Here is a 14,698-nt window from a genome sequence, read left to right as displayed (position 1 = left end):
CATTTTCTTAAGCAATAATTTAAGTTTTCGATTAAGATCTCAGTAACAATCTAAAAATAATTGAATGTTTAATTAATATTATTACCCGGAGGTTACTTCTCGCTTTAAGTTTGGCATTTTGCCAGGATATTTAAGCGGTGAACCCTCTTCAACGGATTTTATTAGGATCTCAGGAAAGTTTTGACCTCAAGTTCATTAATTTCGAATAAAATATAGCATTGTTACTATACCTATTTTACTACTTATACTTATACTAGGTTTCCGCCCGCGGCTTCGCCCGCGCAGTCAAAGAAAAACCCGCATTGTTCCCGTTCCCGTGGGATTTCCGTGATTGCGTCATTTTTCCGGGTTAAAAAGTAGCCTATGTCCTTTCTCGGGTATCAAAATATCTCCATGCCAAATTTCATGAAAATTGGTTCAGTAGTTTAGACGTGATTGAGTAACAGACAGACAGACAGAGTTACTTTCGCATCTATAATATTAGTATGGATTACACATGGATTGTAATTTAACTTTGCGCGTGTTGAGTTTTACGTTAAAGTTAATCATAGTTTTATGATTTCGACCTATTTACTTGATTGTGTTGTCTATAACGGGAGAAAAGAATGATTAGGAAAAATCTATATAATATGCATAAACCTCTCTCTTGTTTCAGATGCACAGACACAAATGCGCTGCGCTGCGCCTCGCCATATCTGCGCCGGCCTACGGTGGCAATGGAATACTATCGCTGACAAATGATTTTTTTGACACTTTACTTCGAGAACTACGATTTTATAGACCACACTAAATTAGATTAGGGTTACAATTGCAGGCATCTGGAATCAAGACAATCGTAGCAAGATACACGTCTATCAAAATATAAAACAAGCAATTATTATTAAAAAAACAAAATACCCGACTGCACACGCATACATATTTTTTTAAAGGGAAATTTAGAAAAAATATTATTATGTCTTTATCCCGTGGGACTTTTAGGATAAAATGTATCCTATGACACTCCCGTAATCAAGACAAATCTAACGATACCTCATACATCAAAACCCATCAAGCCGTTTAGGCTACAGGTGGTCACAAAGGAAAAGACATACATACATACTTACATACACTCGAAAAACATTACCCTCCTTCTTTGGCAGTCGGGTAAAAAATTGGCAGGAATCCTACTGCAATTTTTACTTCTGTTTGTAATTATTCATCGTCTTTTAATATTTGTTCTAGGAAGTGAAGTAATTCATCGATTCTTAATTTTATTATGCCCTTAGTCTGAATGCCGCGGTTGATATATTTTTTAACGGAAACTGATTTCGTACATAAATAAGCTTTTCATAGATAAATATTATATAAATATCTATAATACAGATAATATCGTATAGTACCTACAATTCAACGTATACATACAATTTTAAGTACAAAGTATACCTTTTAAAAACACTCTCTTACAATTTTATCGATTTTATTTTAGTTAATTATAAGATCTGAACAATTTTTTCACGATTCAATGCGTTTTAATTTAAATCCAACGATGGATTTCTTACGAAATGAAATATAACTTTCCTGGACTTAGACAAGTCAGCCGCTTTTTTATCATTTTTGAATCTTTTATTTAATATTTCATGTCTTAATTTTGTACAGTTATGATAAAAACCTCAACGCGTATCAAATTTAATAAAGCATGCAAAAATTACATCAAGACAGTTTATTCGTTCCAAATTACGTTTTTTTTATGTAGATAAAGAAACGAAAAGTGTATCTTTAAATAAAGCGTGTGTAAATCAAACATATAATACCCTGTTAATATAAGAAAGTCATGAATATAATATTAATACTTAACAGCTAGCGATTTAATTTAGAAAATATAAGGGCAATTAACCAGGCGCTTTATATTCACGCTGTGACGGTTGACGCAATTAGTGAAGGTTATTACGGTGCCCCACCAATAGTAATTAGTAATAGGAATAACATGAAAGGTAATTAAAATACTCATTAGTGTCATCGGTCAGACTAGTCATTATACATACAACTAGAAGTAGTATAAGATACGGCCTTGACCTTAATTATTCCACGCCCACTCATTCCCCTTTAAAATTTGGAAGTGTATAGAATTTTCAATTTTGCGAGAAATAATTTATTAATATAGAGTAGATATTAGAGTCTTATTTTTAAATGGTTTTTATATTCTTAAACATTAATATTAGGTAGGTATACCTACCGTATCTACTTTTGATTTTAATGAGTTTTCTTCCGCATACTTTCACAATCGGAAATATAATAAATTTAACAACATTACCACCCCGTTTTGCATACAATACAGTTTAAATTAAAGGCAAAAAGAACTGAAAATGTAGTAGATACGTTCAAAATTTAACGCTGTTATATACGAACACCTATACTTGTCACAAACGTTACGAAAATACCTGCACATTTCCTGAAAATGTAAAAGTAATTGTGATTAATGTCAGCACTCAAACGCAAAAAGGCGTAGCAAGATAAGTATATAAACATTTCTACGAAATGGGTACCTATATAAATGAACGCTGACGTGCCTACTTGTTATTGTACGCAATTCGCGAATTTTATTCACTAGGTTCGTTCAGGTACCTTTGTAGAATTTGTTACGGTTGTTTATTTTTTTAACTTTACTTAGTTTTTAAATTACATATTTACTATCTAATCAATCCTATACGTGTAAGTAGATCATACGAATTTGGAGGATGTATTATTTTAACAATGTATTTTTATAATAAGTATATTTTATATTGATACATTAATTTTATATAGTTTGGACAATAACCTACAATATTATTTTTGGAAGTCGAAAGTTAAATTGTAGAATACAGTAATTTCCAAACTAAATAAATTGCAATGCGTAATAACGATTAGACAAATAAATAGTCGTAATATAACTACCTACCTACTCAAGATGGAAAAATCTTGTCAGTTTCACGAGTTGGGTAGATCCAGAAATAATTTAAAAGCAAATTTCACCACTTGCTAATAAAGTCAGTGAGAGTATATTCATCACTATAGGATAAGCAAAACATATCCAAAACTTCTGCAACGGATATCATACAACTTTAGCCGGTACATAACTGTTTGAAAAAAAAGTTTTATTGTGTTTATCAGAAAGTTGTATATCTATTTTAATTTTAATAAAAGTTTGACGAACTTTCAATAGTTCAAAATATTGGCAAACACAATTACTTAAGACGGATCCACGAAGTGGAGTAAAAAAATATTAGTTTCCAACTTGAGGACGTTGACAGAATGAGATTAATGGAATGCTCCTGAGAGTTGGTACTTTGTAAAAGCTCGTAATAGATGTTTTCGTTTATATTTAGTGACAAAACGAGATTTGTTGGCATAAATTGAGATTCAATTTTTAGATTCTGCTCCGATGTTTACGATTCATGGTTAAATCATTTAGGTATGCATAAAATATTATTTGTGTAATAACGGTGTAGTTTCTTTCGATGGTTTCGTAAATTAAAAAAAAAATCTACATCGAAGAAGGTAGTTTCCATTTTCCTCGAGTTTCAATTTAATTAAAGCGACAAAAAGCTCAAGTGTTTGTTTGAATTTTGTTCCAGCGAATTGGTGAAACATCTTTTTGAATAGCTTTAATTCTACAAAAACTGGCATTCATTTAAATATATATTTGCATTTTCTTTACGTATAGCGCAACGGTTGGAACGTGACTACTATCAATGTCATGAGATATCGTATAAAATAATATTTATCTATCTGATACATGCGCAAATAAGTTATTAAATAAATATAATATAACCAAGAGATTCAATTCGTGTAGCCAGACTAATCATAAATTATTCTTGTCTGGCTTTTAAATGACATATAAATGGATGTTATGCAAACGTTGGGTGGAAACCTAATAAAATTACCGTATCCGTAAATCTTTGTTAAATTTACGAGGTAGAGATACGTACATGCGTGATAACAGGATTGAATACGGCAATGGGTTTTTGCTTAATATTTAAATGTTATAATTAATTTGGTTTCAGTTAGGTGTTAACTTGTGCAAATGTAGATATTAGGCAAGAAGAATTATTTTTTTCGAGAATTTAAATTAAACTTTACGATGCTAACTATATTTATTTCTCCATTTCTGTTCTAAGTAAAAGATATAGATACCTCGTAATTTTGAGTAGAATATCGAGATATTTGCCCATTCATACTTCGCATACATTTTCAGGAACTATCTGGAAACCGCGGCTTTTCTCGCATGAAATTCGTGAAAAAGCTACAACTATATGTGATAATAAAAACTGTAATATGTATATAAAGTGTATATCTCTTGACCTAATTTCATAAAAATCTAATAAGTGTTTTTCGTCATAGAGCAACAAATTTCGTCATCCAGCTTCACAAACTTATACGTTTATAATATAAGAAGCTGAAGTTAGTAAAGTGCGCCCTAAATTTGATGCCGTAGCTGCTTGGTAAAAGATTGCACTCCACTAATCTAATCTATGACCATTGTCCATATCCTTATTACTTACATATGTACACAATAAATCCTACAATTTTTGTGGTCATTTTTCAAAACAGTTGACTAATTTTCCTATAAACGCGCCAAGAGGATTAAATCCGGGTTGGCGCAAAGCCAAATGTCTTTCTAAAGTTCATTCCTAAAAGTCAATTACTTAGTTACCTACCTTTGTAAGTTAGCTCGTCGTTTTAAAACTTAATTATGAATAAAATAACACGATGCTCACCTTTAAAGAAGTAGCTATATAAAAACGAATTAAGAAAGTCTCGTCAACTAAATTTAAATAGAAAATTATTTAATTCGTTTTATTTTTATGTGTGAACTACAGTTTTCCGCCCGCGGATTCACCCTGTTTGTCTAAAACCTACTAAATTATATACCTTCATTTTGAATCACTTTGTCTACCTAATAAAAAAAACTGTAAAACATACATACATACAGACGAGATTAGAACAGACGCGGCTTTTTCCTTTTAACTATATAGTGAAAGTAGTGTTTAGTCGAAGTCGGTAGTAATATAGTTAATATTTAAGACTATATAAGAAGTAAAGTGAATCGTTCCTAAAAAAAAGTTATATTCAGAGAATATATTATTATGTAGTTTAAATTATGAAGATACTCCTAATCATTTACATTTCATAAAGATAAAAGATAATAAAAACGTCGTTTAAATGTTTACCGTGCTGTAGTATTTTAATTAAATTTCGCACACTGGTGCAATTCCCTAAAGATACATAATATTTCACAACAAATTAAGCTATAAAAATGTAACTACTATAATATTCAATTTACATTAACGAAGTTTTATATTTAATTTGGTCTTTTTCAAAATAATGACCTCTGCATCAAGTATAAAAATTAAAATATTTTCAATTGTGGATCTTTGTGTAAGATATATTTTTATCTTTCGAAACAATATTATGTACCTACAGTGCTAATTAATTTTCATAACTAGTAACTATCGCAACTGTGTTTCATTGAGGTTGGCACCAATTACCTACTCGATAAATCATTATCTATCTCATTATTTATTCCTCAAGTAGCACTGCAGTAGCGAGTATGCACTGCAATCAACCATGTTGATATGTGCAATAAATTGCAATTAATTAGTCTTTTCATAGATGCTTCTTCTTTACAAGCCACTTCCATTTGAGATGAATAATGGTGACTCTTCAATTTTATTGAGGATCAGACTATCGTTCTGATGTTACGAATATGTATATGGTTCGAAGGTACGCTTAATAAAAATAAGATAAAATGATTATCTATTAGAAAATCTCGGCCAAATTTCAGTTTCAGAAACGCGTTTAAAAAATCGATTTTTTTTTGTTTTCATTCCGGATTTAAAACAGCTTTGCCGTCAGAAATCCAATTTGCCGATCGGACAGACAATGACAAACGCAAGGGAGGTTATCCCGTGTGGCAATAAATTTTCTAACTCCTTATTGGAGATAATAGTACATCGGATTGCAAAGATTTAACGGACGTACGTAACGGTGATCTTACGGTTTGTACAACTACGGTGACATATAGGTATATTCTGTGGTATTATCCTTAGAGTGTGTATTACGTGGTATTACTCTTGTATTACTAATCTCAATCTTGGAATCTCTCATATCTAGTATGTTTAAGTGGTTTCGGAATATATTATTTAGGTCAACAGTGTGCCTACTAATAAACTACCTTATATATATTATATTATGATAGGTTTTCTTTCTGTACTTTTATAAATAAAAGTTCGTACAAAAGTAGGACTCTAGGGCTGGATGTTGGCGATTCGAAAAGAAATAGACAGCGAATACGATTAGAGGACTTTTCATATTTCTTTACATTGAAGCATATCAATGTGGTTAACACAATGGGCTAAAATAACCTAAAAAAACATTCAAACGAATCTATGAATTAACAAATCACAGTCAAACAAACCTATGTAGGTACCCTCATACTAAAAACGATGAATTTTTAACATTTATTTTAACGTTGATAAGCAAATGAAATTCATAGGTGTACAATTCATCTTTCTGGTCCGAATATGTGAATTCGCCGCCAATAAATGTCGAAAATGCCCCGGGGATTTTTTCGTTTCGCTCTTAGCGAAGTAATTTCATCCCATTTCAGTCTGTGCAGCCCCTCTGGGCGCGACAAGAATATCGGTGCAAATTTATCACCTTTATTTTTGTCACCCGGTTGTTCCTCTAAAGGTGAAAAGGTTACATTGCATTCTTTGTACAAAATGAAGTTTTTGTATTTTAAACTCCTACATACCAATACATACCTACTTTCAAATTAAATAAATTTAATGTAAGAAAGAAATACTTACCTACAGGTATATTAAATACCTACATTTATATGTAAGTGATAATACAATTCGAACACGAAACTGTGTAGCGGTATTTCACGGACGCCGTAAGCCGTGGTTAATGAAATCTCCAGCATTATTGTCTCTAGAGAAAATCCTAGAGATAAGGCTCATATACCTAGATATGTGAGAGCTTGCCAGTCGCTAAATCCGCATGAAGCTATTTCATCCCTTTCGCCGCGCTATCGAATCTCCACGGATTCAATTTAACCCAATCATGAAAGTATGGGAGCGTGCTCATTCCTATCCTTGATGAAATTACGGTGGTATGTTTATCGGAAAAACACCCCACTGTTGAACTTATTGTAAACATAATAGCAAACAGATTTTACTTGATCAATAATCAATATTGGTAATGGATATTGCTAAAATTGGAATTCGACGCCGATGGCATTTTTAATATACTTTATGCTCGTATAAAACGCCGCGGTTGTACGAAAAAAATAATAAAAATAACACATTTGTTAGGTAACTGTTAAGCTACCAAAAATACATTTCATGGTAGTTTTTTTTTTTTTACATTTAGATAGTATTAAGTACGTAAGTGAACATAACATAAGATTTTTGTAGAAAAATATTTCCTTAAAAGAATCCCTTCACTGACTACGCAAGGAAAGCTTCGAACAAAAGCTTGCTATTATATACGGCAAGTTACTGTAACAATTGCTAAATTTACCGACAGTTTCTCATTCAAATCTATTGGGTCGTCTAAGCTATTGTATTTATATCTATAGGTATATAGCATAGCCATTAGGTACTTCACGTAATCAATTTGACTGATAAGATAGTGTACTTATTTCGGGAAATCTATTAAGTACCAATTATAAAATTGGAGTCTGTTTTTAATATTGAAATAACCTATTTTTACTAAATGCATATTATACACTGTAAACATACTATATAATATGTAGTAATTTTTACAATTTTTGTCTCACTGTCTGTTCCGGGTTATCTCTAATCTCAGGAACGACGGGACTTTCACCGTTTGTCTGTTGTTATAAGGAGTAACTTGGGTTATTTTTATACCGATATGATATTCCGATTAAAAGGAAAAACTCATTCACACACGCGGGTGAAACGCAGGGCGCAGCTAACTAGTAAAATATAAGATCGAGAAAAATAAAACAGATTTTTTTTAGGAAGGTATATATTTTAGAGATTATAATTATATATAAAGTATATTTATTATACAATATAAAATAAGTTCATTATACATTCACAAAATAAAAAATAAGTGCTTTTTTACAAATATCTACAACTCTTCGTAGCTTTAAACAAATACAGTGAAACCTAGTTAAGTGAGACATCAAGGGACCTGCAATATTGTTTCACTTATAGAGGTATTCCACTTACCCAGTGTCTCAGATAAACAGGTATAAATTAATATCTGTCTCATTTACAGAGGGTTCCATAAATAGAGGTGAGAATACAGGTTATTTCAGTTATACAGGTGCGATCATTAAATAAAAGATATGGTAGGGTATAGAATAAGAATGAGTAAAAAAACAATGTTATCTCAGTTACAGAGGTTTATGCATATAAAATTTACTCGCTGTCTCAGTTATAGAGGTAACTATGATGATAAATCAAAAGAACAAATCCCAGATATAGAGGTTTACCTCGTCCCACTAACTGAGGTAATTCAGTGCCAAAGTGTTGGGACCTCAGCATGAGTTCCAGTTATGGAGGTTTCTCACTTATCCAGGTCCCACTTAACCAAGTTTCACTGATGACAAATAAGAATGAAGAATGATAGAATATGAAAAAGTCCTTATTAAACTGATAACTTACAAGTTCCATATAACTCACCATATTAAGTACCTATTACATTTAAACATATGCCTATTTTAAATGATTGTTAATAGCTGAATAAAAAAAACAGAACAAGAAAATTACAGAAATATAAGACAACATGATTGCACAAATTATTTTAATAACATGTTTTCCGCGATTTACATTATGTTTCATTAAGTGTGCCGGTTTTGACGATCGAATGTGTAGTGTTGGTAAAATTATCAACACCATTTAACTATATTTTTTTCTAGAGGGAAAATTGACAAATAACAATCCCGAGAACCTTGGACTTCATCATCATTATCATCCACCACGCTGGCCAAGTACGGGTTGGCAGATGTCACATGTCGTCGAACTTTTGATTCTTCGACATGTCGGTTTCCTCCCAATGTTTTCCTTCACCGTTCAAGCAGTGGTGATGTTACATACATAAATAATAACCGCTACAAAAATCCTTTAAAACTATTTTTATAAAATTGTGAATTATATTTTTACAGAATTAATAAGAATATCTAGTAAAAATTAAGTCTTGATTAAGTCGTTGATTCAGAAGTAACCCATGGTCTGTTGCGCTTCATACATCTTCACTTCATCCTTCTTCATAACTAAATCTGGCCTAAAAATAATGATTTAAAAAATATTTTATTGATCATTGTCAAACAGTAGAAACATGTTTGTATTGACCTATAGACCATTTAAATGTTTTCATATAATTTTGTTCTTCTTTAATCCAGCATGGTTTTACTAAAATATTAAAGTATGTATTTTTATTAAGTAGTTTTTCATATAAAAAAAACAATATTTAGTTTAAAAATATACTTACAAAGCCAATTGAACTGTTTGTTGCTGAGCTGAAACAACAAAATGTTGATTTATTATGTAATACTGCCGAATTACGTCTTCGATAGAACAGCGATCTACATCCTTTAATCAATGTGTTCTACAATACGTAGGTAATTGTAACTAAACTTCTGATTTAATTACCTACGTACTTTTTTACAACAGTATGGGTAGGTATACCCAATACTACACAATACGATAAAAATTATAATAGTACTACATAAAAAAAACAGTTTCTGTTCTTTTGCCTTGCTACAACTCCAAATATTTGTGGTTCGAATGGTGAGAAAGAAAAAAATCACAAATATATATTATCCTCGTTACCTCTGTAAGCTACCACAATCGAGAGTTTCGTACAAGAAATTATTGGGCGTCTCATCAAAATAAAACTTCTCACGGAAAATTAGCTTGATAGTAATCAAGTGCAAAAATGGGCGAGGGATCCTGAACTATAAAGCGGCTCGACGGAACACAGTGGGGTTTCCGACATAACCCACGGCTCCTTTCCCGATTTCTTTCTTCTTTGGAAGATTTCCCCACTTAAAAAAAGAAAAAAAAGGTTGGACTGGGTCAAATCCCAAATAAATGTAATATTTCAGCCTTTTACTAAACAATTTTCGTCAGTCGTTGTTTAGCTGAAGCGTGTGCGAAGCCTATGCTTCGTTCGCCTACGCCCGAGACTGCTGCTGACTTCAGTCAAAGAGTGAAATTCTAATGTGTTTCGAGGATTGCCCGATGGCTTTTGCCAAACCTAAGATGAACCAGGCCTTCCGCGAAGAGATTGTGTTTCAGGATTTGACTATAACATATAATGTATGTAACACTCACGTATCGCAGACTGGTGTATGATACCGGAGACATCCGTGAAGTACACCGGGTTATGCATGAACTCCTGCTTCTGCTCGATGAACGTCTCCTGCGGCTGGATCAGGTGCTGCTGCTGCTGCCGCCACTTCTCTATCGCCTCGTGGTCTTCCACCTTTATTATTTATTTATTTATGATACTTTATGGTATACTAGAGGTCCGCCCCGGCTTCGCCCGCGTTTTCAAAGAAAAACCCGTTCCCGTAGGATTTCCGGGATAAAACCTATCCTATGTCCTTTCTTGGGTATCAAAATATCTCCATACCAAATTACATGCAAATTGGTTCAGTAGTTCAGGCGTGATTGAGTAACAGACAGACAGACAAAGTTACTTTCGCATTTATAATATTAGTGTGGATTTATCCTTAGTAGATATAATAAAATCGTAGGAAAGTTAAAACTGTACATTGAATATTTTTTTTTAAAGAATACTTTGGACGTGATCTTCAATCGATATCGAAGCATAAATATAGTTTTTAGAATTTTTGTCAGTTTGCCTGTATGTATGTCCAGGCTAAACTCAAAAAGTACTGCATGGATTTCCTTCAAATTTTGTACCGAGATAGCTTGAGACCTGAGGAAGGATGTTTTATCCCGGAAATCTCACGGGAACAGGAACTATACGAGTTTTTATTTGATTACGCGGGCGAAACCGCTCGCGGAAAGCTCATCATACCAGTCATCGAAACGAAATAAACACATAAACATAGAAAGTGTACAATAGGCGGCCTTATTGCTTGGAAGCAATCTCATCCACTCACCTTCTGCATCCTCTCGACTTGCTTGTACGTGGGCTCGCCGCCGACATAGTCGCGTTTGACACGGTTGTGCGTTCGGATCTCGTGCTTGCGTAAATCGGATCTGGAAAATGAGTACTAGTTTATAGCTAAAGGTAAATAATACGTTAAAATATTTTATAAACGAACGAAAGCGAAAATTTTGTAGTTCGAAAAAGCTTTCGCACACGCAAATGTTTCTGTACGCAACATACACGCGTAAATAATTGCGTGCGTCTATATGAAACACGTAAGTTGACCGCTGACTTACAATACATGAAAAATATACGATTTCCTTTGCTATCTACATAAAACATTTTTTTAATTTTGTAATAACAATGTAAGAAGAAAAACACTAAGCAAAACAGCTACATTATAGCTTAAACCACTCCCATATAATATACGAGTCCAGAATGTTTCCATATAAGTTTTGTAAGGCATACTCACTTGTAACAGAAATCTCTTCCACAGAAATTACAGGTGTGTTTGATATTCATATGCGTAGCTTCGTGGTGTTCGCGCAACGCAGCGTTGGTCCTGAATGCTTTTTCACACATTACACACTGCAAAATAATACTTTTAAAAACATAACCAAAACAAAAAAGTGTAATAAAAATCTACAAAGTTTCTTAAAAAAATAACATAATATAAAAATGGAAAATGCATTAATGTTATTTGTTTAAATTATATTCTATCTCTCACATATATTAAATAAAAAACACAAATTATGAATGTTGAATTGTTTCTACATCCACAATCCAAATACATACCTTAAATTGTTTCTCTTGATGTGTTAATTTATGCTTGTTCAAATTGGAAGGATTAACAAATGTAGCGGGACACACAGGACACTTGTAGGGCTTCTCACCAGTGTGCGTACGCATATGCATCACCAAGTAGTATTTATGTTTACATTTGTATGGACATAGGTCACAAAAGAAGTTAAATGTATTTGTGTGTACGACCCTAAAAATTAAATTGCTATACGAGTTAAAATTTTTTCAAAACAGAATAGTGAGTATATTCTTATTTCAGATATAACTAGTTATGCTACATAAAATATTTGCTTAAACTAAAAACATCAGCACAAAAAAAATATTTTTTTTTAATAAAATTTATAAAAATATATTTTTTTTTTTTTAAGAATCCATCCGTAAATATTTTATTACAATTAAACTTACATATGATTTTTAAGTCTGGCAATAATCGGAAATTCCTTTCCACAAGTAGGACATTTGTGTGTCACAGGCTGTTTATGTATGTGTCGCATGTGCTTTGCTATACTATATACCAGCTGGCCACAAATATCACAAGCTCGCAACATACACTGCTTGTCTTGTCTGTGTGCTGTTAAACTATCCTGTTAAAATTATAAATAAACCACCTGAATAACATCTTCAAATATAATTATGTCATGTAGAACAAATATGCCGAATTGTAATAATAATGACAATTTATCAATAACTAGCAATGCCCTGCGGTTTGACACTTTTAAAAATTCGTTATATCTTTTAAATGGAATATCCAATTTTTTTTAATTTAAAAGTATTTTGCTGGTATTGAAACAGTCTATAATAAAACATCATTTAACAGGATAAGGATTGATATATGTGTATGGATAACATGGTTTGATTAATGTCGAAACTTCTATTTACTTTGAAAACGTAAAAAAGTTGTTGTAGTAACATAACTACTGAAGATGGACATATGGTATCGTGGACTTTCTTGTAGATATTGATCCATTCTATAATACCGTAGAACATTTTTTTGTTCTATCTTCAATAGAGTCCGAAGCGCACACGATGACAGAATTTTTATTAAGGAATTTTTTACACCTTGGGTTACATTATTGCATTTTTGGTAAGGATCTCTAATTTTTTTGAAAATGCAATATAGCCTATGTTGCTCAGTTACATCACTTTTTTAAAAGAAAATATGTATGTATATAATTATTATTATCAATCTACCTTGGATGTAAATGCCATATCACAGGAAGAGCACTTAATCTCTTTACTTTTAGGCTGCTTCTTTTGTTGCATTCTTTCTTTTTTCTTACGTTCAATCTCTTTTTCTTCTTCATGCTTAAGTCGTTTTTTCTTTAAATGGTGTAAAAGTAATTGGAAATCATGTTTTGAATATGGATATGAGTGGAATAATGGGTCGCCTGGAAACACAGTAAATTACTTTATATTTAAACCAATAAAACTACTACTATCTACTATTTTAAACTAATAAAACCTCTATGCAAACTTTGAACTACATAAAGGGGATTTTCAGTTGTAATTTTTATCACACTGTGAAGACTTAATCAATAACATTCCTACCCATAGGATTCAACATTTTCTTAAATCTTTTATCTGCAAGTTCACAATTCTTCTTGAACGTTAGGGCAGCTTTTAGAGACTCCAAACATTCTGTACATATAAATTTCGGTAATGAGTCATCAGAGCTCATCTGAAATATAAGCAATAAACTTTTAGACATATTAAATTACCTTTAATTTTCTCAAAAAATAATATATAATGTACTTATACTGACTGCAACATTTGTAACACTACAAATAGCTTCCATGATTTCATAATCCATAATTCTCTCAGTTAAAGGGGTACATCCACTTCTTGCACATACTCTACATATCATATCTTTAGAAAGCCGGGGTGCAATATTACTAAAACAATCAAAATTACATTTGTTACTTTAGTTTAGATCATACTTTCGGCAAAATCCATACTAATATTATAAATGCGAAAGTAACTCTGTCTGTCTGTCTGTTACTCTATCACGCCTAAACTACTGCACCAATTTGCATGAAATTTGGTATGGAGATATTTTGATACCCGAGAAAGGACATAGGCTACCTTTTATTGCGAAATATGTATCACGGGCGAAGCCGGGGCGGACCTCTAGTTTAAATATAAATGAAATGTACCTGTCGGCGAAAAGTTTTTGCCAATGATCATTATAACAGCTATCTTCGGAAATCGTGTTTGGGACAGGGAATGTCACATTATTCATCTTAGAAAGCATACGTTTAGTTAAATATACATTCATCTTATAAATTAATAGGAATATTGTCAGTAAAACGATGTATTTCTGTCACTAGGTCCAAAATCTGGAAACTATCACTTTAAATAAAAAATGCACTGATGGCAATTCTCAATTCAATAATTATGTACTTGGCTTAGACTTTTCTTTATTCATATTACAGTTTAAGTTGCTAGTATTTTATTTTAAGATTTTAAATTTAATTTTGTAATTAATTGTAAACCATTTGTAAACAATAAATATATGATTTGACAACTGACATTGATCTATGGTTTGTTAATTCGATCTATAGATTTATTTACTCTGTGGTTTGACCTAACGGTGCATTTACACATGCGTGTTCGTGAAAGGCCTCGCTATTTGCAGGAAAGCAGTAATGTTATGTTTTATATTATTATGAATTATTAATTTATATGTAAGTAGTTTGAGTTATTGAAATAGGATAAGTAAAATGATTGTAAACTGGGAAAAACAAGACACTGGACGATCTATCATCAATGGAGCATTACTTGT

The 14,698-nt window shown here is 32.0% G+C and overlaps 1 protein-coding gene across 1 annotated transcript; it reads right to left on the bottom strand.

Annotated features, from left to right (window-relative positions):
* Window positions 1-8,599: 8,599 nt before the first annotated feature.
* On the bottom strand, window positions 8,600-14,439 carry LOC149486647 (uncharacterized). Its single transcript, XM_089698325.1, has 11 exons — window positions 14,070-14,439; window positions 13,679-13,808; window positions 13,465-13,594; window positions 13,108-13,304; window positions 12,322-12,500; window positions 11,911-12,106; window positions 11,588-11,703; window positions 11,126-11,225; window positions 10,329-10,479; window positions 9,484-9,511; window positions 8,600-9,276 (listed from the first exon to the last, which is right to left on the bottom strand). Exons 1-11 carry the CDS (start codon window positions 14,189-14,191, stop codon window positions 9,207-9,209), a joined length of 1,419 nt encoding a protein of 472 aa, XP_089554451.1. The 5' UTR covers window positions 14,192-14,439; the 3' UTR covers window positions 8,600-9,206.
* Window positions 14,440-14,698: the final 259 nt, after the last annotated feature.

The sequence above is a fragment of the Colias philodice genome, chromosome 8, assembly GCF_061535455.1.
Source record: "Colias philodice isolate Cphi_HAF_F1 chromosome 8, ilColPhil1 Martin Lab GWU primary, whole genome shotgun sequence".
Taxonomy (NCBI): Eukaryota; Metazoa; Arthropoda; class Insecta; order Lepidoptera; family Pieridae; genus Colias; species Colias philodice.
The sequence above is the reverse complement of the archived record's forward strand: the minus strand, read 5'-3'. Positions and strand labels throughout refer to the sequence as shown.

Excerpts from the sequence above, each read along its gene's own strand:
- LOC149486647 (XM_089698325.1), bottom strand. The coding sequence starts at position 14,191 with ATGAATGTATATTTAACTAAACGTATGCTTTCTAAGATGAATAATGTG. Across the intron at positions 13,809-14,069 it reads CAAAAACTTTTCGCCGACAG|TAATATTGCACCCCGGCTTT; the intron begins GTACATTTCATT and ends TGATTGTTTTAG. Across the intron at positions 9,512-10,328 it reads CATACACCAGTCTGCGATAC|CTCAGCAACAAACAGTTCAA; the intron begins GTGAGTGTTACA and ends TTGTTGTTTCAG.